General features: G+C 43.6%; 1 protein-coding gene across 3 annotated transcripts in view; it reads left to right on the forward strand.

Annotated features, from left to right (window-relative positions):
- Window positions 1-26,541, forward strand: part of ITGA9 (integrin subunit alpha 9) — a 636,829-nt gene that overhangs the window by 174,685 nt on the left and 435,603 nt on the right. For all 3 annotated transcript variants that reach the window (XM_073678319.1, XM_073678318.1, XM_073678320.1), the window contains exons 8-9: window positions 14,975-15,043; window positions 24,601-24,738. In XM_073678319.1, the coding sequence (XP_073534420.1) occupies window positions 14,975-15,043; window positions 24,601-24,738 (207 nt within the window). The remainder of the gene's footprint in view (window positions 1-14,974; window positions 15,044-24,600; window positions 24,739-26,541) is intronic.

Below are 26,541 nucleotides of genomic sequence, written 5' to 3' on the forward strand. Positions count from 1 at the left end.
GCTATGTACATATATTATTTCTTGAGACATTATGAAATACACGTGTAATAAAAGCTCCAGTGTGCAATGTGAAAATTGCAAGATTTATGTCTTCTATTTTTAATACAGATTGTGATATGTAAAAAAAAAGCCTACATTTTTAAAAATACATTTAACACAATGTAATGCAGCGGCTTGCGGCATTACTGTAATGGTTCAGGGTGTGTTTTGGCTGACCATGTACCTCCCCCTCAGGTGACTGATCACATGACTGTGACATCAGCACAGGTCCTGTGTGTGCACTGGAGGATATATAAACCCTGGTGCTTTTGAGACAGTGTGAAAGGCATGAGGCCTGTTCCCTGTGTGGGACACCGTTAGAGTGTGAGGCCTAGTGAAGCCTGGTGAAGCCTGAAAGGCAGAGACTGGATGTTAGGTGTGAAAACATACAAGTAGCCTTTGAAGGAGCGAGGGCTGGAGACCCCCATCTGGGAAGCCGTAAAGCCACAGCGGTGGCAGAACAAATCTGACTAAAGCAGCTAAAACCCGGCAAAGGTTAAACACTGCATTATATGGACATTGATATAAGTGACTTTGCTGAAGGCTGTAACTGGAGCCAAGTGGGCCTGTCTGCCACATGAAAGGCTCCTGGACACTATATGTGTAATATGTCGGCGAGCCACTGAGTTGGACTCGGTTATAAGCAGTTATGAAGAGTAATAAACTGCTAGATTGTGAAATACTGGAAAACATGGCTGGTGTGCTTTAATAGACCCGGTGCAGCGAGTGTCCCCCAGCATGATGTTGAGTGCTGCCTTACATGTGGTTGGAGAATGCGGGCAACTGCAGCCCGGTTGCTAGGGGCAACTACAGCCCGGTTGCTAGGGGCAACTACAGTCTGGTTGCTAGGGGCAACTGCAGCCCGGTTGCTAGGGGTAACGGCACAGGATGACGAGTGTGGATACAAGCATCTTGCTGTGGCTCGGCGGGGTCACGAAGATTAAAGCATCTTGCTGTAACTCGGCGGGGTTACGAAAATTGTCCTTGCACTTAAACCTGGTTTGCTGTGGCTCGGTGGGGTCACGAAAATGAAAGCATCTGGCTGTAACTCTGCGGGGTTACAAAAATTGTCCTCGCACTCAAACCTGGTTTGCTGTGGCTCGGCGGGGCCACGAAAATTTTCCGGGGAGAGCGGTGTGAAGTGTCTAGTGTGAATAGTGTACCGCGATAGCTGTGAACGGAGCAGCAAAAGAAAATGAAGCTATTGAGCGATTAAAGTGCCGGTTAAAACCGCGGCAGGTATTTGAGGAACGTCTACAGGACATGGTGCAGGAACGGCTGGAGCTGTGGGCACCGTATAGAATGGCAGCAGTGAACTATTCTGTGAACTCTCCGGGGGCGCCAGTATTGTCCCAGAGTGCCCGAGGAGATGGTAAGAGATGTTGTGAACTGGGTCCTAAGACTATTGCTGATTTTTTTTGTAAAAATTCCCCTACTGGTGTGGTTGTTCAAAAGGGGGCGGAGTCTAAAAAGGGGCTTATTTTCACAAGAGCGTGGAGTATAGAAAACCAAAATTTGTTACTGGTTGTGGGTTGGTACCCCCTAAAAATGACAATTTGACCGTTGATAACGGGGTAGCTTCAGTAGAAGGGGTTGACGTCAAGGTGGGAGGTGACTTGTTGGTCCACGACACCATGGGGAGTGACACAGACCCCACAACTGATGGTGACACTATGAAAGTAGAAAGAGAGTTCAGTCAGGAGGGGCTAGACGAGGGGAGAGAGTCCCCCTCTCGTCATCGACGGCGCAAGGGCCACAAAAAGGTTGCTCCTGTAGTCTTTGCTGCAAGTGAAAATAAAGAAAATGTAGTACTGTGTGCCATTGTTTCAAGTGTGGATCCTCCTTTAGAGGCTGAAGAGGAGGTGACGCTGCCAGTAGCAACCTCCGGTATAGTACTGAGACAGAAGGATCAGGATCTGACAGCCCTGAAAGAGGAGGTGGCCAGTCATGACCAAGAGCTGGAGCCTATCAGGCAGCAGTGTCAGAGTGACGTGCAGCAACTATGGGAAAACCTGGAGAACGTGTCCTCAGACCAGCAGAGCCTGGAGTCTGAACAGCAGAAAATATACCAGGTTGTGAGGAACTTACAGCGAGACCTGGAGGGAAGCAACGAGGAAATTAACCAATGGAAGGAAATGTTCCAGGAAATTAAGGAGGACCGCCGCAAAACCAAGGAGGAGGTTTTGCAGTTGAAGCTTGAGAAGGAGGCGCTGCAGGATGAAGTTTCTGGGCGTGAACAAAACCTAGAACGACTGCGCGAACAGTTCAACCGGGAGCTGTGTGAATCCAAGAAGGAATATGGTGAACGCAGTGGGGAACTGCAACAAATTAAGAGAGACTATGAGGATCTCCTCAGGGTTAAAGAAAAACTAAAGGATGATAAGGCGGATGCAGAGCACATGCGCCAAGTGGTTGAGACCACTCTGCAGGACACCCGTGATGAAAATGATGATCTCCGCAGAAAGACCCTAGGACTGGAAGCTCAGGTGAAGGAGCTGCAGATGTTCTGTGATAATCTCCAAAGGGCAGAGACGTGCCTTAAGGAAAGAATCAGCAAGATGGAAGCTGAGCGGACAAAGATGGAGGAGTCTATCGGAGAAGCTACAGACCAGGGCCAGGAGTTGGCCACTGGAGATGGGAGGTATGAAACAAATAACTACTCGAATAATGCGAGCTCGGATGATTCGGTGGATGTAGGTGCCGAGATCAAGGAGCTCAAGGAGTCGCTACAAGCCCATTTGAAGCAAGAGAAGCTTGAGAGACTGGCTGTCGAGAGCTGAGTGGGCACATTGGAGACAGAGAGGTCTGAGAGAACTCTACTGTTAAAGGAGCAGTTGAAGCAGGAAGAGCTTCAGAGATGGGCTGCTGAGAGGCGAGTAGCCGAGCTAGAGGAAGAAGTTTTCGAGCTCAAAGGTCGCCTAGCAAAGTATCACTCAGTGAACGAGGCCTCCTTGGAGAAGGAAAAGGGCAAACAAGTTGCACTCACTCCCTTATACCATGAGAAGGTGGACCTGAGGAGAGCTAAGAGAGTGTTAACAGAAGATAAATATGAAATGGAAGTGGTCAAGATGAAAATTTGTGAATTTGTAGCTGTGAGTCAGCTCAGGGGAAGCATACAGGGTCAAGAAGCTGAAAGTCAGTTGCCCCTGAAACCTGAGCTAGATGATCGTTTGGAGACCACTGGTGAGACAGAAACCTCTCGGTACAAGTGCCTCATAGATGTACCCAAGGATTTGAGAGAAGAATGCACCAGTGAGTCCGTGCATGAAGAGTTTAAGAAGGCTGTGGGAGCCTGTAAGGTGTACTCGACCTCAGAAGCTAAACAGCTGCTGGTCCTGTGCACAACCGAAGTCACAGTGAAGAGGGTGGCTATCTTAAGTGACATGCACTGGCGATGTATTCGCACAAAGCGGTTTCTCCGGTTGAAGACGGAACAAGCCGTTAGACAACTGGAGCTTATGAGAAAAGCTCAAAGTCTGCATGAAGAGGTCATCCGGGTGCCTCAGGCTCTGGTAAGAAAGCTTATTGGGAGAAATGGCCGAGCCATGCAGATGATGGTAAAGGAGTCTGGTGTGATGAAAGTAAGCAGTCCACGTGATCGTCAGGACTGGATACCAGATGAAGACAGCATGGTGTCATTCTCCGCTGTAGGAACGGAAGAAAGTCTTGCATATATACGCATGCTGATGGAGTACCGAGAGGTAGAACAGTTGAATCTCGCTAGACTGCGAGTGGAAAGACAGAATCGCCTGAGCAGCAGAAGATGGCAGCCGTCTAGAAATTGTGAGACCAGACACAGAAAGGGCCCCCTAAATAACAGAACAGCTACAGCTGAAGTTAGGGACCTTTCAAGATGTCCTGAGAGTAGTGGGCGTGGGTTTAGAGGTAGTGAGACCTCCAGTAACTCAGGTTTGAGAGGCCCATACAAACGACCCAATAGAGTACGGGACAGTACGGAGTCTAACCGGACCTTAGATACCAGGGCGTGTGAGTCACACTGCTGTGTGGACCGCTGGGAGCGGGGGAGGTCTGACAAGGTTATGACTGACCGCTGTGAGCGGGGGAGGTCTGAGAAGGTTACGACTGACCGCTGGGAGTGGGGAAGGTCTGACAAGGTTACGACCCGGAAAGGTGACTTAACAAAGTCAGTGACAATGACAGATGGTAGGTCCCTAAGGAACGGGTTAATGTCGATGACTAATGTTCCAGGGGCTGAGCAACGCAATTGTCAAGTACATGGTCTCGGTGTGAACTGTGGGTTATAATGTGATTGTGTATATCATGTGTTCAACCCCACAAGTTTGAACAGAGGGGGGGATATGTAATGCAGCGGCTTGCGGCATTACTGTAATGGTTCAGGGTGTGTTTTGGCTGACCATGTACCCCCCCCCTCAGGTGACATCAGCACAGGTCCTGTGTGTGCACTGGAGGATATATAAACCCTGGTGCTTTTGAGACAGTGTGAAAGGCATGAGGCCTGTTCCCTGTGTGGGACACCGTTAGAGTGTGAGGCCTAGTGAAGCCTGGTGAAGCCTGAAAGGCAGAGGCTGGAAGTTAGGTGTGAAAACATACCAGTAGCCTTTGAAGGTACGAGGGCTGGAGACCCCCATCTGGGAAGCCGTAAAGCCACAGCGGTGGCAGAACAAATCTGACTGAAGCAGCTAAAACCCGGCAAAGGTAAAACACTGCATTATATGGACATTGATATAAGTGACTTTGCTGAAGGCTGTAACTGGAGCCAAGTGGGCCTGTCTGCCACATGAAAGGCTCCTGGACACTATATGTGTAATATGTCGGCGAGCCACTGAGTTGGACTCGGTTATAAGCAGTTATGAAGAATAATAAACTACTGGATTGTGAAATACTGGAAAACATGGCTGGTGTGCTTTAATTGACCCGGTGCAGAGAGTGTCCCCCAGCATGATGACTAGCGCTGCCTTACACACAAAAACATGTTTTAAATATTTAAACAATAAGTCATTTTCTGGTGATAGCTTTAATTAAGTGCTGAATAAAAGATTACAATACTTCTATGGACCCCCAGAAAACTAATATAGCATCTCATCTCTTCTCATTCTAGCATTATGGTGCCAATTTCTTCCAGCATTGTTTTGTCTCTGGCTAGACTTAAAGCGGTAGCCCATCTTTGTGGACATTTTTTTCTTACTTAAATGCATGCAATTGGGCGTAAAAATAAAAATTGTTATTGGGTGTAATTAAAAATGTTTCACCGTTTTATTTCTATAGTGCCAACATATTCTGCAGCACTTTAAATTACAGAGGGTAATTGCACAGACAATTAAGACATTACAGAGTAACAGATAATTCACCACTTACGGGAGGAGTGAGGGCCCTGCTCACAATCTACAATCTGTGAAGAAATAGGGGCGACACAAAAGGTGAATGGTAACAGTTGCTTGTATTGAATGGTCCAGCCATCAATATAATAAACTAGCTATTGAGCCCATTCTACGCCCAGGTGGCGAGCATTTTTATTGCTATATGGTCCCCCATCCTGTTATGTGCTGCCCCCATCCTGTTATGTGCTGTCCCCATCCTGCACCCCATCCTGTTATGTGCTGCCCCCATCCTGCACCCCCATCCTGTTATGTGCTGCCCCCATCCTGTTATGTGCTGTCCCCACCCTGCGCCCCCATCCTGTAATGTCCTATCCCCATCCTGGTATTTGTGCTGCCCCCATCCTGGTATTTGTGGTCCCCCCATCCTGCTTTTTGTGCTACCCAATCCTGTTCCCCCATCCAGTTATGTGCTACCCCCATCCTATCCTGCTATGCATGGCACCCCCTCATATCAATCCTGGTATGCATGGCTCCCTCATCCCCATCCTGGTATGCATGACATCCCTCATCCCCCAATCCTGGTATGCATGGCACTCTTCCCTCATCCTGGTATGCATGGTACCCCTCATCTCCAATCCTGGTATGCATGGCACCCCTCATCCCCAATCCTGATATGTATGGTACCCCTCATCTCTATCCTGGTATGTATGGCACCCCTCATCCCTATCCTGCTATGCATGGCACCCCTCTTCCCTCATCCTGGTATGCATGGTACCCCTCATCCCCAATCCTGGTATGCATGGCACCCCTCATCCCCAATCCTGATATGTATGGTGCCCCTCATCTCTATCCTGGTATGTATGGCACCCCTCATCCCTATCCTGCTATGCATGGCACCCCTCATCCCTATCCTGCTATGCATGGCACCCCTCATCCCTATCCTGGTATGCATGGCACCCCTCATCCCCAATCCTGGTATGTATCGTACCCCTCATCCCTATCCTGGTATGCATGGCACCCCTTATCCCCAATCCTGGTATGTATGGTACCCCTCATCCCTATCCTGGTATGTATGGTACCCATAATCCCCAATCCTGGTATGCATGGCACCTCTCATCCCCAATCCTGGTATGTATGGTACCCCTCATCCCTATCCTGGTATGTATGGTACCCCTCATCCCTATCCTGGTATGTATGGTACCCCTCATCCCTATCCTGGTATGCATGGCACCCCTCATCCCTATCCTGGTATGCATGATACCCCCTCATCCGTATCCTGGTATGCATGGCCCCCTCACCCCTATCCTGGTATGCATGGTACCCCCTCATCCCTATCCTGGTATGCATGGTGCCCCCTCATCCCTATCCTGGTATGCATAGTACCCCATCCCTCATCCTGGTATGCATGGTACCCCCTCATCCGTATCCTGTTATGCATGGCCCCTCCTCCGTATCCTGGTATGCATGGTACTCCCTCATCCCTATCCTGGTATGCATGGTACCCCCTCATCCCTATCCTGGTATGTATGGTACTCCCTCATCCCTATCCTGGTATGCATGGTGCTCCCTCATCCCTATCCTGGTATGAATGGCCCCTCATCCTGGAATGCATGGCACCCCTCATCCCTATCCTAGTAGGCATGGTACCCCTCATCCCCAATCCTGGTATGCATGGTACCCCATCCCTCATCCTGGTTTGCATGGTACCCCCTCATCCCTATCCTGGTATGCATGGTACCCCATCCCTCATCCTGGTATGCATGGTACCCCATCCCTCATCCCTGGTATGCATGGTACCCCCTCATCCCTATCCTGACATTCATGGTACCCCATCCATCATCCTGGTATTCATGGTACCCCATACCTCATCCTGGTATTCATGGTACCTCCTCATCCCTATCCTGGTATGCATAGTACCCCATCCCTCATCCCTGGTATGCATGGTACCCCATCCCTCATTCTGATATGCATGGTACCCCCTCATCCCTATCCTGGTATGCATGGTACTCCATCCCTCATCCTGGTATGCATAGTACCCCATATCTCATCCTGGTATGCATGGTACCCCCTCATCCCTATCCTGGTATGCATGGCACCCCTCATCCTTATCCTGGTATGCATGGTACCCCCTCATCCCTAGCCTGGTATGCATGGCACCCCTCATCCCTATCCTGGTATGCATGGCACCCCTCATCCTTATCCTGGTATGCATGGTACCCCCTCATCCCTAGCCTGGTATGCATGGCACCCCTCATCCTTATCCTGGTATGCATGGTACCCCCTCATCCCTAGCCTGGTATGCATGGTACCCCTCATCCCTATCATGCTGCGCACACACAAAAAAATAAACACTTATACTCACCTTTCTTCCCTGTGCTCCAGCACTGCATCCCGTTCTGCCGGAAGCCGGGGGAGGAGTGTGGTGCTGGAGTACGCGCGTGCCCATACCGTGCTGTCTGGCGCCATTTTGCTGAAGACACACTGCAAATGTGTCTTCAGTAAAATGGCGCCGAATAGCGCGCTATGCACATGCGCCGATTCCGACGCCTCACTCCTGCCCCAGTCTCCGGCAACACTCCTCCCGGTCAGGTAAGTATGGCGCCGGAGATCGCGATATGTGTTCAGAGTCTACGCATACCGCGATCTCCGGCGCCATACACTCCTCTTACCTGTAACGGCTCGATGAGTTCTTCTGTCTGGAGCCAGACTGTGCGTCGCGCATGCGTAGTCTGTAAAGGCTTCAGAAAGAGGGACGCATCTATGATTATATTATAGATAGGGTATTCACATAAGGCTGCATGAACTGGTGACCAACCAGTATCTGTATAAGTGTGTAAACAGATGGTACGAGGGACCAGATTTGAAAGGAAATTTTGGAAGGGCCAAACTGGAATAGTTACATAAGTGAGGTGAGGCAATAAGCCAGTGTAGAGAAATGAGTTTTAGGGCACGCTTAAACCTGTGGCTATTGGGAATTAATCAAATTGTCCTGGGTAGTGCATTCCAGAAAAGTGGCTCAGCTTGTGAAAAATCTTTCAGACAGGAGTGGGAGGTTTGGTTTATTGAAGATGTTAGTCTTAGGTGATTAGCGGAATGGAGGGCATGGGTAGGGTGCAAAGATGAGGGAGGAGATGTAGGATGGTGCAGAACTGTGGAGAGCATTATGGGTGAAAGTAATTAGTTTACATTGGATTCTATAGTGAATGGGTAACCAGTGCAATTACTGGCACATGGTAGAGGCATCGGTAGAGGCACCGAATTGGCATGAGAAATCAATCGCAGCATGCTGCAAGTGCATCCGATATTTGGATCACGCGCACACCTACAAGTGTATGGGTGTGTGTGAAACATCGGACTGCACTTGGATGTCATTAGAGTGCAGTCAGATGTGCGCTCATAGAGACAATGTAGAAGATGGAGAAATTAGGTTCTCCATCTTCTCCCCACCTGTATTGCAATTCTCTTATGCGAGAGAATTAGATCACACTCAGATGAAACTCGGATCAAATTCTGACAGAACATACGCCAGTGTGAGCGTACCCTAATACAGAGGCTTTATGTGGCAAACGGTGCAACATTTTGATGAAACCCAATTGCAAAAATGATTTTTAGTCCCAATTGCATGCATTTAAGTAAGAGCAAAAAAATGTCCCCAAAGTGGACAACCCCTTGAATAAGTTCATTGAGGCCTCCATTTAAACCCTGTTTTCACTTCATCCACCTGGTTAAAGTTCTGGTTCTTGATTTTGTTATGTTATTTGATTTTTTATTGCAAATATTATGAAAGGCTCACACTATAATATTGCAGCTGGATCTTCTTGTCTGACTTCCTGTCACAATTCCTGCCCATAAATGCCGATGATGCTGTTAGTTCAGGTCATGAGATCCACTGTCGGGCTAGGAATCGCAGCCATAAATACTGAAGAGAACATATGCAAACATGCACAATATGTTCTGTGAACCTTCCCAAAGTCTGATCATTCTCATTGTTTAACCTTCACTTGTCTCCTATGTCTCTGACTCTGCCCCTTCATTTTTTTGTTTTGAGGCCTGCATGGCTAGAGTCCGTAGCTCAAATCCCGCCAAGGACAACGTCTGCATGGAGTTTGAATGTTCTTTCTGTGTTTCTGTGGGTTTCCTCATTGTACTTTGGTTTCCCATACCCCAAAAAGACATACTGATAGGGAATATGGATTGTGAGCCCCGCTGGGTATACTGAGTAATAACCATGTCTGTAAAGAACTGCAGCATATGTTGGCTCCATATTTGCAAGCATAATAAATATATATTAATGTCATTTATTTTACTACCTCCAATCACCAATGTTCTATAGTATTTTGGCCTTAATGTTACTCAGTAGTAGACCATATAGGTTTTAATAATTGGTATTAAGGCTTGAATTCCCACAGGTAGAAATGTATATCTATATCACGTACAGTTGTGGTATTGATACTGACACAAATTTTGCTTTCTGCTTTTATAGCGGCAGTTTGCATTAACTCTAGATTAGTGATCAGATGAATTGAAAAAATTGCAAAGTATTTCCTTGCATGAAATTTAATTTAAAGGCAAAAGTGATAACTAAGTGTCTCGGAGAATAGGTTGCCATCAGTAAGGGTCTGGCCCAGAAGCTGGTATCCAGCATTCCAAGGTGAATTAATAGTCTTTACATAAACTCCATGTATTTGTCAATAAAAGCGTAAAACCTTAAGAAAAGCTTATAATTGTACTTCAGTAACCATAGAAACAGCTGACTAAAAGATCTAAAAACATGGAAGCACCAAACTTAGTGAAAAACAAAAATTTTTGTCAGTCTCAAAGCTTTTGGCCACAACATTGTAAGAAATAAATCCGCACAGTGTACATTGACGTGTTATGAATCTGATCCTTGCTGAATGTGTAAAGAGCTTTGCCGAAAATCTTGTGAGTTGACTGATCCAGTCCTCCTCACTCACTGCTCTTCCTTAAATTTAATAAACCGTAACCCATAGAAAATAAAGCTTGGGAACATACACCGAGCACTTGCAGACAAAGCAGTTTTGCTCTGGATTGTTAAATGCATAATTTATGATGAAAATGAAGTATATGAAATCGGAAGGAAATGCTGCAGTCATTTTAAGGTTGTAGTCCATGTGTTCCTTCCTTAATCTTAATGTCTTTCATGAGATCAGTCGTAAGCATGACCAGCTTCCCAGTATAATGGATAGCCTTTGTAAAAATAAAAAACAGGCTGCAAGGATCCTGGAGTGCTGAACTCTTCTGTCAATTATTCCATGCAATAATTTGACTGTCTGGTCACACTTTACAGTGGAAGAGATAGTGTACAGACAGACATTTACAGTGCTCAGGGCATTTCCAAAAAGGAGTGACTTTTGGGAGCTTCCTTCTGCTTTAGTACCCCAGGGGCTAAGCAAATGTCACTTGAAAATTTCTGACTGCATATGTGGTATTGCCGCATGTGGGATGAATTGCATAACAAATTATCCAAAGATCCATTTTCTCCTATTACCCCTTGGGAAAATGAAAAATTTGGTGCTAAAACAACATTTTAATGGAAAAAAAATAGTTTTCACAGCAAAATGTTGTTCAGTTTTTCAAGACACCTGTGTCATCAAAATGCTCACTATACCTCTATTAGATTAATTGCTTGAGGGGTGGGTGTAGTTTCCATCGTGGGGTCACTTTTGATTTTTTGTTTTGTTTTTCAATGATCTGTATTGATTTGTCATAATATGTATACAATATACTGTATTGCACATGTATTACTATATTTGCTTGATTAAATGTTTCCTAATAAAACTTGATTCAACCACAAAATGTTCACCACACACCTAGATGTATTCCGTGAAGTAGTAGTTTCAAAAATTGGGTCATTTTTTGGTGTTTGTGCCATTTCTGCATCACAAAGGTATGCAAATGCATCAGGGTGTATAAAATTTATTCCAGCCAAATTTACACTCCAAAAAATCAAATAGCACTCCTTCTCTTCTTTGCCCTAGTATGTTGCCAGACACTACATTTCAAGCACTTATTTCAGATTCAAAGTGATGTAGGAGATAAAAATTTACAAGGCCGGCTTCAAAACAGTGGCATGTACACCAGGTAAAAAAAAATTATACCGTATATACTTGAGTATAAGCCGAGGTACCTAATTTTACCACAAAAAAACTGGGAAAATTTATTGACTCGAGTATAAGCCTAGGGTGGGAAATGCAGCAGCTACTGGTAAATTTCCCCATCCTGGTACCCATTGCCCCGTCATCCCCAATCCTGGTATGCATGACCCCCTCATCCCCAATCCTGGTATGCATGGCCCCCTCATCACCAATCCTGGTATGCATGGCACCCTCATCACCAATCCTGGTATGCATGGCACCCCTCATCCCCAATCCTGGTATGCATGGCACCCCTCATCCCTATCCTGGTATGTATGGTACCCATCATCCCCAATCCTGGTATGCATGGCCCCCTCATCACCAATCCTGGTATGCATGGCACCCTCATCACCAATCCTGGTATGCATGGCACTCCTCATCCCCAATCCTGGTATGCATGGCACCCCTCATCCCTAATCCTGGTATGCATGGTCCCCTCATCTTCAATCCTGGTATGTATGGCACCTTCATCGCCAGTACTGGTATGCATGGTCCGCTCATCCCCAATCCTAGTATGCATGGTCCCCTCATCTCCCAATCCTGATATGTATGGCCCCCTCACCCCACAATCCTGGTATGCATGGGACCACTCACCTCCCAATACTGGTATGCATGGCACCCCTCACCCTCCAATCCTGGTATGTATGGCACCCCTCATCCCCCAATCCTGGTATGTATGGCCCCCTAACCCACCAATCCTGGTATGCATGGCCCCATCATCCTCCAATCCTGGTATGCATGGCCTCCTCATCCCCCAATACTGGTATGCATGGCACCCCATTACTGCACACATAAAAAAAGCCACTTATACTCACCTTCCTTCCTCCCCTCTGCTCCAGCGCTGCTGTGTCCTGTCTGCCAGCAGCTGGTGTCAGCATCTGAGCAACGCATGGCTCATAGCCATGCGCTGCTCAGAGACTGATTGTGAGCTGCTGTACCGGCACAGTCACTCCTCTCCACGCCCGGACTATGGGCGTGGAGTGGAGTGAATATGCATTTTCTTTAGTAGCGGGCACTGTCAGCAGGAGCCGCGACTCCCATGGGAGTGAAGAGGGAATATTCATTTCTCTTTAGCAGCGGGCCCACGTGGTAGCTGCAGCAGCAGCTACTGCGTGTGTCCGCTCCTGCACCGCCGCAACCCCCCCTCCGCCGCCGCATCTTCCCCCACCACTATCCATCAACGGAATTGCTATGTGCTCGGGTATATACCCGAGTATAAGCCGAGGGGGGCTTTTTCAGCACAAAAAGTGTGCTGAAAAACTCGGCTTGTACTCGAGTATATACGGTACTTATGGCAAGTGATAGATCCTTTACTCTACTCTGCTGTGCCAAATTCAAACCCTAGTCATGAAACTTGATGAAAGATGACTGAAATAGATTATTGAAGTATTCAGGAAAAATAATAGACATACTGTTATATCCAGAAATATTTGGACAGTGACCCAAGTTTTGGCATTTTAGCTGTTTACCAAAACATATTCATGATAACGTTATATAATCAATATGGGATTAAAGTGAAGACTCTCAGCTTTACTTTGAGATTATTCACATCCTAATTGGGGTAAGGGTTTAGGAATTACAGTTCTTTAATGTGTAGCTACCTCTTTAAAGGGACAAAAAGTAATTAGACAATTATCTCAAAAGCTCTTTAATAGGCTGCATGGGCTATTCCCTCGTTAATTCATCATCAATTAAGCAGTTAAAAGGTCTGGAGCTGATTCCAGGTGAGGTATTTGCATTTGGAAGCTGTTGCTGTGAACCCACAACATGTGGTCAAAGGAGCTCTCATTGAACGAGTAACAGACCATCATTAGGCTAAAAGAAAGAGGAAATCCATCAGAGATGGCAGAAAAGTTAGGAGTGTCCAATTCAACAGTTTAGTACATTCTGCAAATTGGTGAGTTTAGAAACTCAAAAAAAAGGCCTGGACATCCACAGAGGACAACAGTGGTGGTTGATCTCAGAATCCTACATAGTGAAGAAAAACCCTTCACAATATCCACTCAAGTGAAGAACTCTCTCCAGGAAGTAGATTTTTCTGTATCTAAGTCTACCATAAATCTGAGACTATATGAGAACAAAAACAAAGGGTTCACCACAAGGTGCAAACCAGTAATCAGCCTTTAAAATAGAAAGGCCAGATTCGATTTTGCTAAAAATCATGTAAAGAAGCCAAGCCAGTTCTCGAAAAGCATTCTGTGGACAGATGAAACTAAGAACAACCTGTACCAGAATGATGGTAAGAAGAAAGTATGGAGAAGGCTTGGAATGGCTCATGATCCAAAGCACACTGCATCATCTGTATAACATGGTGGAGGCAGTGTAATGACATGGGCATGCATGGTTTCCAATGGCACTGGTCACTAGGGTCTATTGATGATGTGACTGAAGACAGAAGCAGCTAGATGAATTCTGAAGTGTACAGGGCCATGCTCAGATTCACCCAAATGCATCAAGGTTGATTGGATAGCACTTCACAGTACAGATGGGCAATGACCAAAAACACACTACGAAAACAACCTAGGAATTTTTTAAGGGAAAGAAGTGGAATATTCTGCAGTAGCCGAATCAATCACCAGATCTCAACCCCATCGAGCATGCATTTCACATGCTGAAGACAAAACATAAGACAGGATGACCCTCAAACAAGCAACAACTGAAGTCATCTGCAGTAAAGGCCGGCAAAACATCACAAAGGAGGAAACCCAGCGTTTGGTGATGTCCATGACTTCCAGACTTCAGGTAGTCATTGCCTGAAAAAGATTCTCTACAAAGTATTAAAAATGAACATTTTATTTATGGTAAAGTTAATTTGTCCAATGACTTCTAAGCCCCTAAGGCTTTGTACAAAAATGGTTGCAATTCTTACACTTTTCACAGGATATTTTTGTTCAAACGGTGGTCTCGCGAACAAAGTTAATTTTAATCAACATTTTAATCAATAGATCTTTGAATAATAATAATTTCCACAATTATATGTGTTTAAAAAAATGTCCCTGTGCTGAGATAATCTTATAAATGTGACTCTGCTGTGTACTGTGTAATGGCTGTGTCTGACCGTACAGGAACATGGTCTGATCATACCACAGCTCCTGGGCAGTCTACACTTCTGTTGCATCTCAGTTGTTTCATTTTGAAATAAAAAATAGTGGCATGCGGAGCCCAAATCACAAAGATTCGATCACTGTCCAAATATTTCTGGACCTAACTGTACATGTCACTGCAGAATACAACTTGAATATTTATCTAGAACAGAGTAAAAGACACATCATGTGAAAAATACCAGCATTCTGCATTTTTCTATAAATCTTTATACAATGTAACCGTATTTTGAAATACAATATGTTGCTCCCACCTTATATATGCCCACAAAGAGAAAAATGTCAGTCATGTGTGATCAAGATAAAAAAAATATCCAAAAGTTAAATAACTATGGTACGAGGGTGAAGAAAAGTAAAAAACCACATCTCATTTTTTTAGGTCTACATCTTCAGGCCAGATAGAGCATCTGGATCACTTGTTAGGATTTTTCAAGCCTTGGGTAAAAAGGTGAGTATTCTGATTATTTTCTGAGTTTCTTCTGCAGTCATTTATATTCATTCTATTTAGCTTACATTCCTGACTATTGCTAATTCATAATGTGATAAGACTGGCATTCTGCAATATGACTATACACAATAAAATGTAATCTTGGCAGGGTTAGCCAATGATCTAATGTGTACTGGGGCAACCTGACAATTCGCCAAGGGTCAATTTACATGGACCGACTGGCAGCACTAAACAACCGCCTATTGATAAACTGTTACCAATCTGCAGTCATTTAATTGCCTATTTACACAGGCAGACTACAGTAAACGATGTCCACTGAGCAATCTGTACTAGATCTGTAATTGACCGCTCAGTGCCCATAGGCTGCCATAGTCCTCAGCAGTGTGAGTCCTAATTACACAGGACGATGATCTTTTCATCAGCACATAAGAGCAATTTACACCATGAACAAGGTTTTCCTTGTTCATTGGGTGATCGATAGTCTGTTTACATGGAAAGATAATCATGAAATGAGCATTCTTAACTCCTTCTGCTGAAGACCCCTGTCACTGTGATCTAGGTCCTGACAGCTTGACAGCTGCATAGAAATCCATCAAGCTGCCATGCTTAGGTCAGGAGAGGTGCTGGCCAGTCCGTGCAGTGCGATGCCATCCTCACATGTGTCCCTGCCCATAGGCTGAGCTTTATAGGAAACCGACATTTTCACTATAACTATATACTGCAATGCTGTGACACTACAGTATATAGTATAGCCGATTAAATGATTGAAGGTTGAAGTCCTCTAAAAAGACTAAAAAATAATGTAAAAAATAAAGAAAAAAAGTTTTAAAAAATAGAAAAAATAAAAAAAAATAAAAGTTCAAATCAACATTTTTGGTATTGTCGAGTTCATAAAAGTCCGACATTAAAATGTGGAATTAATTAACCATTTTGGTAAACTCCGTAAAGAGGAAAAATCAAAATGCCAGAATTGTGTTTTTTTTTGTTACCTCCCTAAAAAATGTAATAAGCAATCAAAGAAATGTATTTACACAAAATTGATATCGTTAGAAACATCAGCTCACCATGCATAAAACAAGCCCTCACACGCTCTCAACAGAAAAATAAAATGTTAACGCTTTCAGAAAGTGGAAACACTAAGCAAAAAAAAAAAAATTTGTTTAGAATATTCAGAATTTTTTTTTAATCAATGTATATTTGGTATTGTTATTGCCATAATCAGACTGACATGAACGAGCATTAACAATGAACACCGTAAAAACAAAACCCAAAAAACAATGGTGGAATTGCATTTTTTTCACAATTTCAGCACACTTTTTTTCCAGTGATTTAGTACATTATATGGTTAAGTGAACAGTGCCATTAAAAATTGCAGCTTTCAAAAAAAAACCAAGTCCTCACACACCTACAGTACAGACCAAAAGTTTGGACACACCTTCTCATTTAAAGATTTTTCTGTACTTTCTTGACTATGAAAATTGTACATTCACACTGAAGGCATCAAAACTATGAATTAACACATGTGGAATTATATACTTAACAAAAAAGTGTGAACCAACTGAAAATATGTCTTATATTCTAGGTTCTTCAAAGTAGCCAGGTCTGGTGACTGTGTAAGCCAGGTCATCTGGCGTAGCACCCCATCACTCTCCTACTTGGTCAAATAGCCCTTACACAGCCTGGAGGTGTGTTTGGGGTCATTGTCCTGTTGAAAAATAAATGATGGTCCAACTAAACGCAAACCGGATGGAATAGCATGCCGCTGCAAGATGCTGTGGCAGCCATGCTGGTTCAGTATGCCTTCAATTTTGAATAAATCCCCAACGGTGTCACCAGCAAAGCACCCCCACACCATCACACCTCCTCCTCCATGCTTCACGGTGGGAACCAGGCATGTAGAGTCCATCCGTTCACCTTTTCTGCGGCGCACAAAGACACGGTGGTTGGAACCAAAGATCTCAAATTTGGACACATCAGACCAAAGCACAGATTTCCACTGGTCTAATGTCCATTCCTTGTGTTCTTTAGCCCAAACAAGTCTCTTCTGCTTGTTGCCTGTCCTTAGCAGTGGTTTCCTAGCAGCTATTTTACCATGAAGGCCAGCTGCACAAAGTCTCTTCTTAACAGTTGTTGAAGAGATGTGTCTGCTGCTAGAACTCTGTGTGGCATTGACCTGGTCTCTAATCTGAGCTGCTGTTAACCTTCGATTTCTGAGGCTGGTGACTCGGATAAACTTATCCTCAGAAGCAGAGGTGACTCTTGGTCTTCCTTTCCTGGGGTGGTCCTCATGTGAGCCAGTTTCTTTGTATCGCTTGATGGTTTTTGCAACTGCACTTGAGGATACTTTCAAAGTTTTCCCAATTTTTCGGACTGACTGACCTTCATTTCTTAAAGTAATGATGGCCACTCGTTTTTCTTTACTTAGCTGCTTTTTTCTTGCCATAATTCAAATTCTAACAGTCTATTCAGTAGGACTATCAGCTGTGTATCCACCAGACTTCTGCACAACACAACTGATGGTCCCAACCCCATTTATAAGGCAAGAAATCCCACTTATTAAACCTGACAGGGCACACCTGTGAAGTGAAAAACATTTCCGGTGACTACCTCTTGAAGTTCATCAAGAGAATGCCAAGAGTGTGCAAAGCAGTCATCAAAGCCAAAGGTGGCTACTTTGAAGAACCTAGAATATAAGACATATTTCACACTTTTTTGTTAAGTATATAATTCCACATGTGTTAATTCATAGTTTTGATGCCTTCAGTGTGAAAGTACAATTTTCATAGTCAAGAAAATACAGAAAAATCTTTAAATGAGAAGGTGTGTCCAAACTTTTGGTCTGTACTGTATATCGATGGAAAAATGTAAAAGTTTTAGTTCTTGAAAGAAGGTGAAGAAAAAAGAAAAGTGCAAAAACAAAAAATTCCCTGGTCTTTAAAGGGTTATGAATGCTTCTGCATGATAATTTTTCAGTGTAAATGCATGTTTACAGTAGATTTTTTTGGGGAGAAAAGGATAAACTTGTCACCATGGAATGCTGCCTCTCTGGAATTGTCTCCCAACTAGGACATCTCGGATGTCATTGCTCTGCAATTGCAAAGAGAGCTGCCAGCAGCGGATCTTGATGATCTGCATGCCAATGTGCATTCACCGTGGCAGAACATTCCTCAGACAACCTTTTAAACCTGAGTGCTAACCATGTCAAGGTGTTTCAGTGCATGTATTTCTGCTTGTGGCGCTAGTACTCAATTCTGAATAAATCGAGATGTTTTGAAAATGTTTTCATTTTTTCATCATTTGCATATAATTTTTTTTCATCATTTTCATTAATATGTCTATCAATCCTGTGATTTTCATAATTCATGACTTTCCTTTCTTGGTCTTGTGGAGTATAGTTATTATTGGTATCTAAATTTTTCTCAATGAATGCTACTAGTACATTTGCCAATCCAGCAACCTCCTTCCTAAAGAAGCACTGCTATCACAATTTTTATCCTCTTAATATATTGCAATCATCATATTATACAGCACTGTGCTTACAATTGCTCATTTTGCCTTTCTACCTTGATAATTCTTCTCTTTTCTCTATGTAGAAACATTGCAGTCTCTTTTCCCTGCATAAATCATTCCCCTCTTCAGCTCTTGACCCAGCTGACCCCTCCTCCCCCTGCCCAGGAATTTTGCAGTGACTGATTCATGCAGGGAAAAGAGACTTCCTGTATCTACACAGCTTTGAAGGATTCAGCTAGTCTGTTTTTAATCACGTGATGTCAAAGACCTAACTGGGTAGAAGGCCAAAACGAGCAATTGTAAGTACACAGTGCTATATTATATGGTGATTGCAATACATTATGAGGATAAAAACGTTGATGGGAGAAGTGCTTCTTTAAATTTATAAATGGCTGAGGCATATGTTATATAAAAATTATTCTTAATGTATCTGCACTCTATATAACAAATCCAAGCTTGTTGTTGCCAAGAGTGTATAAAGACAACACTGTATTTCTCTTATTAATAATGTGTAGTGAGCTACCTCCTAAGTATTAGCCATTTAAACATAGTCTGTCACTCTTAACCTCAAGACCATCAGGTTCTTGAATTATGTTACAAGATCGATGTCACTAATATGTAATTGTGCTCATTGATCACTGTCAAGTGGACATTAACATGACTATGGGCAGTTATTGAATATGCTAAAGCAAGCCATTAAATAGATTAGTGAAGTGTCCTTGTGGAATTACTGAAGAAGTTCTCCCGCACTGCTTTAATAGTAACTTGGTACTGTCTGAATGTTAAAGCACTCCTATATTTGGTAATTAATATTGCTGTAATCTTTCAGCTGTAATTGCTAAGATTAGCAGCCAAATTGTACAAGTTGACTTTGAAACATTATACATGCTCTATTCATATACCAATATTTATAAAAAAAATAACTGTATGTGGCTCAATAGAGATTTCAGGACTATATACATGACAGTATCATAATGGAAATTTCTATATCTACTACTTTTAGGATGGGGCTGTAAGAGAAAGTGTATTATTTGTGTAATAGGCAGTTCTTTATAATACTTAAAGAGAATCCGTCATTAGGTTTTTTGTTGCACCATCATGGGTAAGCATAATGTAGGGACTGTAAGGGATCACTCTCTTTGGTAGTCGGTAGCGTTCACACAGGTAGGCAATGCGGTCGAGTCCAAAACAGGTGAAGTTTATCTATATATATAATTGTCTTATCCCGTCTGTTTGTCTGTCTTTCTGTCTGTCTGTCCAGGAAATCCCGCGTCGCTCATTGGTCCGGCCGCGGCCAATCAGAGACGCGGGATTTCAGAAAAAAGATGGCGGCCGTTAGCGGCTCATCTGCCGGACGGAGGTCAGCGCCGATGCAGCCGGTAGATGAGCGGCGCTAGCAGCAAAACTACCCCAACCGGAGGCGCTGCTGACCTCCATGCGGCTAATGTCGGGAGATCAGCGGCTAGGACCGCTGATCTCCCGACGGCAAGTGTGAACGGAGGACCGGGGAGCGGCGCCGCCAGTCGGGATGCTTCTGCTGCCATCAGCCGCTCATCTCCCAGCTGCTCGCAGCGGAAGTACCCGCACAGGCAGCGCCGCTCCCCGTTCCTCGCTAATACGACGCTGATTGGTCGCAGCCGCTGGACGCAACCAATCAGCGATATGGGCGGCAAATTTAAACGCCTCTCGGCTGATTGGTCGCGGCCTTCGCCCGCGTCCAATAAGCGATTTGGGCGCCAAATTTAAATTCGCTCTCCTGTACTCACTAACACGGTTCGCTGATTGGTCGCGGCCGCCGGCCGCGACCAATCAGCGATATTGGCGCCAAATTTAAACAATGCTCTGCTGATTGGTCGCGGCGACCGGCCGCGACCAATCAGCGAGATCGGCGCCAAATTTAAACAACACTCTGATGATTGGTCGCAGCCGCCGGCCGACTGCGACCAATCAGCGAGATTGGCGCCAAGTTTAAACACCGCTCTGCTGCTTGGTCGCGGCCACCGGCCGGCCGCGACCGATCAGCGAGATTGGCGCCAAATTTAAACAACGCTCTGCTGATTGGTCGCGGCCGCCAGCCGCGACCAATCAGCGATATTGGCGCCAAATTTAAACAACGCTCTGCTGATCGGTCGCGGCCGCCGGCCGACCGTGACCAATCAGCGAGATTGGCGCCAAATTTAAACAACGCTCTGCTGATTGGTCACAGTTGCCGGCCGCGACCAATCAGCGATTTTGGCACCAAATTTAAACAACGTTCTGCTGATTGCGCCCTGTCGGCCGCATACATATTCTAGAATACCCGATGCGTTAGAATCGGGCCACCATCTAGTTATTTTCCATAAACTTCCAGATAAAGTCCAAACAAAACAGGGTCTTCTGGGCGCAAAAATATATAACAGAACCAAAACAGAAAATAAACAGTCCATATATAGCAAGAGCTCACCCATTTAGATGTTAGTCCTTTACTCACAGCCTCTGTCAGAGACTGAGCCACATGAACAAGGACTTTCACCCTCCACACACAGACCATTATGGAGCAATTCAGCTGCCTTTTTACACCAGCTGCACCTCCTGGATTAAAGGATGGGAACGACCAGTCCCGCCCAGTTGTTCCTAAAACCAGGACCAAAATCCAGGGCCATTAAAAAGCCTCTCAGCACTATCTGTGCTGAAGCCTGCCTTCCAGGTTTCACATTAACGAGGCTAGGCATCTTAGTGACACATACACTCCATCCAGGACTAGTCAGGCTGCAACCTTACCCTGATAACCAGTGGTGTGCTGCTTATTGGGCTGCTTGCTGCACTTTTGATAAAACCCTTGTTTTATCTGCAGCACAACTAAAGCCCCCGTCTCACATAGCGAGATAGCTAGCGAGATCGCTGCTGAGTCACGGTTTTGGTGACGCAACAGCGACCTCACCAGCGATGTCGCTATGTGTAACACTTTGCAGCGATCAGGCCCCTGCTGTGAGGTCGCTGATCGCTGCAGAATGTCCTGGACCTTTTTTTGGTCGTTGCCCTCCCGCTGGTCAGCACACATCGCAGTGTGTGACCAGCAGGAGCAGCGATCAGGCTGGTAACCATGATAAACATCGGGTTACTAGGGGCGCACGCGCACTTAGTAACCCGCTGTTTATCAAGGTTACCACTCTGCTACGGTGAGCAGTAACCTCCCGCTCACCATAGCAGAGTGGTAACCATGATAAACAGCGGGTTACTAGATGCGCGTGTGCCCCTAGTAACCCGCTGTTTATCATGGTTACCAGCCTGCTCCTGCTTCAGCAGGCTGGTAACCAGGAGCAGGACATTGTGGAAAGATTCTTTCCACGATGTCGCTGCTCCCCTGATCGTTGGTGAGCCTGCCTGTTTGACAGCTCACCAGCGACCACATAGCGACGCAGCAACGATCCTTGACAGGTCGTATCGTTGTCGGGATCGCTGCAGCTTTGCTAAGTGTGACGGGGCCTTAACTGTTCTCTGACTGCCGAGCTTTGTATAACCCTGCCCACATTACTGATTGACATCTTTCCGTGCACACTGTGCATTATACTCATTAGTAGAACTATTGTAGCTTGTACCACATTACTCAATAAACAAGTTGTTAAAATTGTCAGTTCCCATAAATAGTTGAACCTGTGTTCGTTAAAATACTTTTCCCAATTATTAACCCATGTAAACATGGCAGCAATCAGCTCACGAATTAGCAATTGTCAGCTGACAGCATTTTTTATGCCTGCCTACATATCATTGTATTTTGGACCGCACTCCAACCCCGTACAGTTTGCATCAACCACTGTAAAAGAGCTTTTAGCAAGAAACAATTGACTTGGCCATGTAGGAGCTGCTCTAACTCTAACTTAGAAGTTTCTGGGGTTCAGTCAGCACTGGGGAGAACAAAGAAAATATACAGGCATGTGACTTCCAAAACTCTCCAAAGAATTTGGAAGTGTCTGTTTATTTACAGCCCTTATGAATAGAGGAATGCCATGTATAAATTTAGGCGTTTCTAAAATGATAGGGAATAGTGCAAATTATGTAAAAATACTCCCTGTATCCACCCAGCTTGGTCACACTGCTCAGCAATTCTTTATTTCCGTGTATTCTCATGAGAATTACCACAAACCCTATGAGATTTGTCAGGCTTGAAGACGTTCCCCTCTTCCTTATTTTTAACAGTTATATCGTTGATGGTTGTGGGCAGAAATCTCTTCCTATACACCTGTATTTATTTGGAATCCATAATCATTAAAGGCCGGTTTACACAGGCAGATTTCTGCCCATCATGAAGATGTAACTAAGTTGATCAGTGCTTGTTAAGGCCCTTATTTTACTGGCAGGTGAATACAGAATGGAGAGCAATAATTTGACTAATAACATAAATGATAATATAAGATTCGATCAGCCATCAACAGCTGGTCTCTCGCATGTTTACATGGGCCAGTGATTTGGGATAAGCTTTCTTCTGAATGCTCGTTTGACCAGTATCAGTCCTTGTAAAAGTGCCTTAAAGGATATGGACACCTTTGGGAACAGTTTTTTTTACTTAAATGGCTAAGATATTTTTTTCAATTTGGGTTACATTAAACATTTTGAACTCGTTTCCTGCTATAATGCCTGCATTGCACTCTCTATTGGTGGCTGCACAAGGAGTTAACTGAAAATCTGTCTGTGAGCTTGTTTTGGCAGAAGAGTTTATAACTCTTCTCTTTTTTCTTCTGAGCCCCTCTCGGCTGATTTATGACTCCATGGAAGTTTAGCTCAACTTTGTAGTCATAAAGCTGTATAACAGATAAGAGGAGCTCAGAATATTGAGGAAGATAAGAATGAATTCAGGGATGGATTCTCATATCCATATGAGAATTGAGGTTTAGGATTAATACAATTTCATTAGGATTAGTATAATTTATTTAAATTAGTAATGTGTGCACATTAAACATTGGCTGACCAAGGTGTGAAATTGAACAATACCTGATCAACTCCAGGGCTGATCAAAGTGTGAAAGTAAACAGTGTCCTACAAACTGAATGCTCAACCAATGTATTAGGTAAACTATTCCCAACCAGCTCACCTCCCACCGCTGTTATATTTGTAATTTTGTATTTTTTCATGAACTCATTTGAACTTTTTTGTTCAGAATAATCACTATTTTTTTCAGACATAAAACTCTTTCCACTAAATAATTTAATCAAATTGCTTTTTTATCCAAAATGGTTTATGGTCTCACATATGTCTTGCATTGGTGACCTATGTTCATACTTCTGTGGTGGAAGCAAAGCTGAACTTTGGGATCCTAAAAAACGCATTAAAAATGCAGCAAAACCTACTTTTTGTGAGCAGCTTCTTTTCTGCCAAGAGAGCAGGTTTTTCCTGCAGAAAAAAATAAAGCAAAAAGGCAACGTGTGAACATAGCCTAAGGGTATGTGGACACAATTTTTTTGAGACAGTCAAAAACAATTGAGTTTTTAAGTGGAAACCTCATCAGGAATTTCTTCTTCTTCTTCATGTTTTTTTATGTATTTTTCTTTTCCTGAAGCAGTTTTGAAACAAAGGGTTTGGAAGTGTTTTTTTTCCTAAAGTCTTTTTTACAGCTTTCTGATTGGGCAGTGCCTAATTTGGAGCAGATTTCATCAGGAGGCTCGTCAAAGGAGTGACAAGAAATGTATTTATTTCCCATTGGGCATTTTTCAAAATCTGAAGCGGAAAACAAGGTTTAAAAGACTGAAGATATGAACAGCAAAGTGTTTTTTTTCACTAGAAATGAACAGGAAGCCTTTCAAGTGTCTTTTTAGCTTTTTTTTAAGCATACCCGCTCTATAAAACTCTGTGCACATACCCTAACAGATTCCTAACTAACAATGTGAAGGCAGTGATCAATACATACAGAAGTAAATTAAGACATGAAAAAAGTGTTAAATATTATCCACTGAACTAAAATAGTTTTAAAAATTAAAAAAAGTCAAGCATGTTTTCTCTTATCTGTTGTTAAACCTAAATCTTTACCTGGGCAGAAATACTGAATGCTTTGTTGTGACTCAACTTGGTTACAGATGGGCTCTTACTTTGGCTCCTCCTTATGTGCAGTTGACCTGAATGCTGACGGCCTATCAGACCTCTTGGTGGGGGCCCCCATGTACTCTGAGGTTAGAGACGAAGGACAAGTTACTGTGTATATCAACAGAGGAAATGTAAGTATGTCTTATGATACAATGCTGTACTTAGGAAAGAGGAAAAGATTAAATACATGGGGAAACAGTTTTGCAAAACATAAAGAATAGTGATCAGTATATTGCACAATATCTACAGTATGTATATATCCCACTGAACCGTGTATCTAAGCATTCCCACCTACAATTGCCAACAGGAATGTAAGAAAGCTTATTGGGAAGCAATGAAAATACTAAGAAATTCTGTTGTGGTTTTTAAGGAAACATATAGAAAAAGAGATGTAGGTCTTTATCAAGAAGTGTAACTTTATAGTACAGTTTCTCTGTCAAATTCTGGCCACTGTGCTTTGCTTTCTCCAGGATTATATTGAGGGGAGTAGATAGAGTCCTCTGTGACCTCCTCTCTGTTGATTTCCCTTAGACATAAATCTCTTATACTTGCAGACGTATAGTCATTTCCTACAATTTACAGACTTCGTAACCCAGCATTACATTTGGCAGAGTTTCAACAATTGTGGGTCTTTCCTTTTTATGAATGTTTCTTACGACATGAATAGACAAGTCATGGATGCACAGCCTTGCCAGCTGGAAATGGAAGATGCTCCGTTTACTGCTTCCCTAGTGAACACATTATGTTAATCGAGTTTTTATTGTCTGGGGCCTAAATTTGGTTTTATTTAATTTCTCTCTGGTTTACAAATTTAATTTGGCAAAATTATATTTCCTATTCAACAGAATCATATTTTCTGTGTTTTTCAATAACTGTACTGATGTCATTTTTTACAATAGGTTCTTTTTTTATTCATTTTATTAATTATTGGAAAATTTGAACTGTTATGATGTCTGCTGTGAATGTCTTTAAGAATAAAAAATACCAATGTGTTTAGTGATTTGCACGCTCAAGGAAAGATGAGCCATAATGACCTCTGCATATTAGTGTCTGAACTTTGTGTGCTGCTTAAAAGGAACCTGTCAGTAGGATCAACCCTTCCGAGCCGTCTATATGGGCATACAGGTCATAGAAAGTTGAATTCAAGGATACCTTGATATCTATGCAAATTGCAAATTCAGAGAGGAAGACCTCTAATGCCCTTACACTCTTTTGGAAGTCGCAATCCTAAAAGTCAATATTGACCCTTTAACAACACTTGCCATTTTAGGATTGACTTTTAGGATTGCTACTTCCAATAGGTGGCACTATAGAGCAAGTCCTGTTCCTCTCTGAAGAGGCAATTTGCATATTTAATTTCCCAGAGGAGCATTGCATGGCGTACAAGTCTCCTCACTCTGACATCTCACAGCTGGCATGTCACTCTGCACAAGGAGAAACGTTACTTAGAACCAACCTTGATATCTGCGATCCAATGTCTTATTCCGGAGAAATTCATGTTTTTCTTAATATGTAAATGAGCTGTTAAGATTTGTGGACAGGACACTTATCTCTGAGTTTCTGCTTCCAGAACTTATGTTAAATAAAAGGGGGTGTTACCACTAAGAGACATGTCTATCAGAAGAGCCGACTGTCTGTCATTACATGTCTCACACTGTTAACACCCCATTTCATTTAAAATAAGCTCTGGAGACAGATTCTCATGCAGATCAGTGTCCCACCCATAGAGCAGCTCATTTACATATTAAAAAAAACATGGATTGTTTTGGAATAAGACATTGTATCAGCGATATCAAGATATTGTTTTATTCAGCTTCCTATGACCTGCATGCCCATATATACAGTGTAGGAGGCTTGATCCTACTGGCAGATTCCCTTTAAAAGCCCTGCCCTTGCAGACAGCATTTGAAGAACTACCCAATGAATAATTTAAT

The sequence above is a fragment of the Phyllobates terribilis genome, unplaced genomic scaffold (genome assembly GCF_046119375.1).
Source record: "Phyllobates terribilis strain yellow unplaced genomic scaffold, ASM4611937v1 Scaffold_4__5_contigs__length_816908805, whole genome shotgun sequence".
NCBI classification, from domain to species: domain Eukaryota; kingdom Metazoa; phylum Chordata; class Amphibia; order Anura; family Dendrobatidae; genus Phyllobates; species Phyllobates terribilis.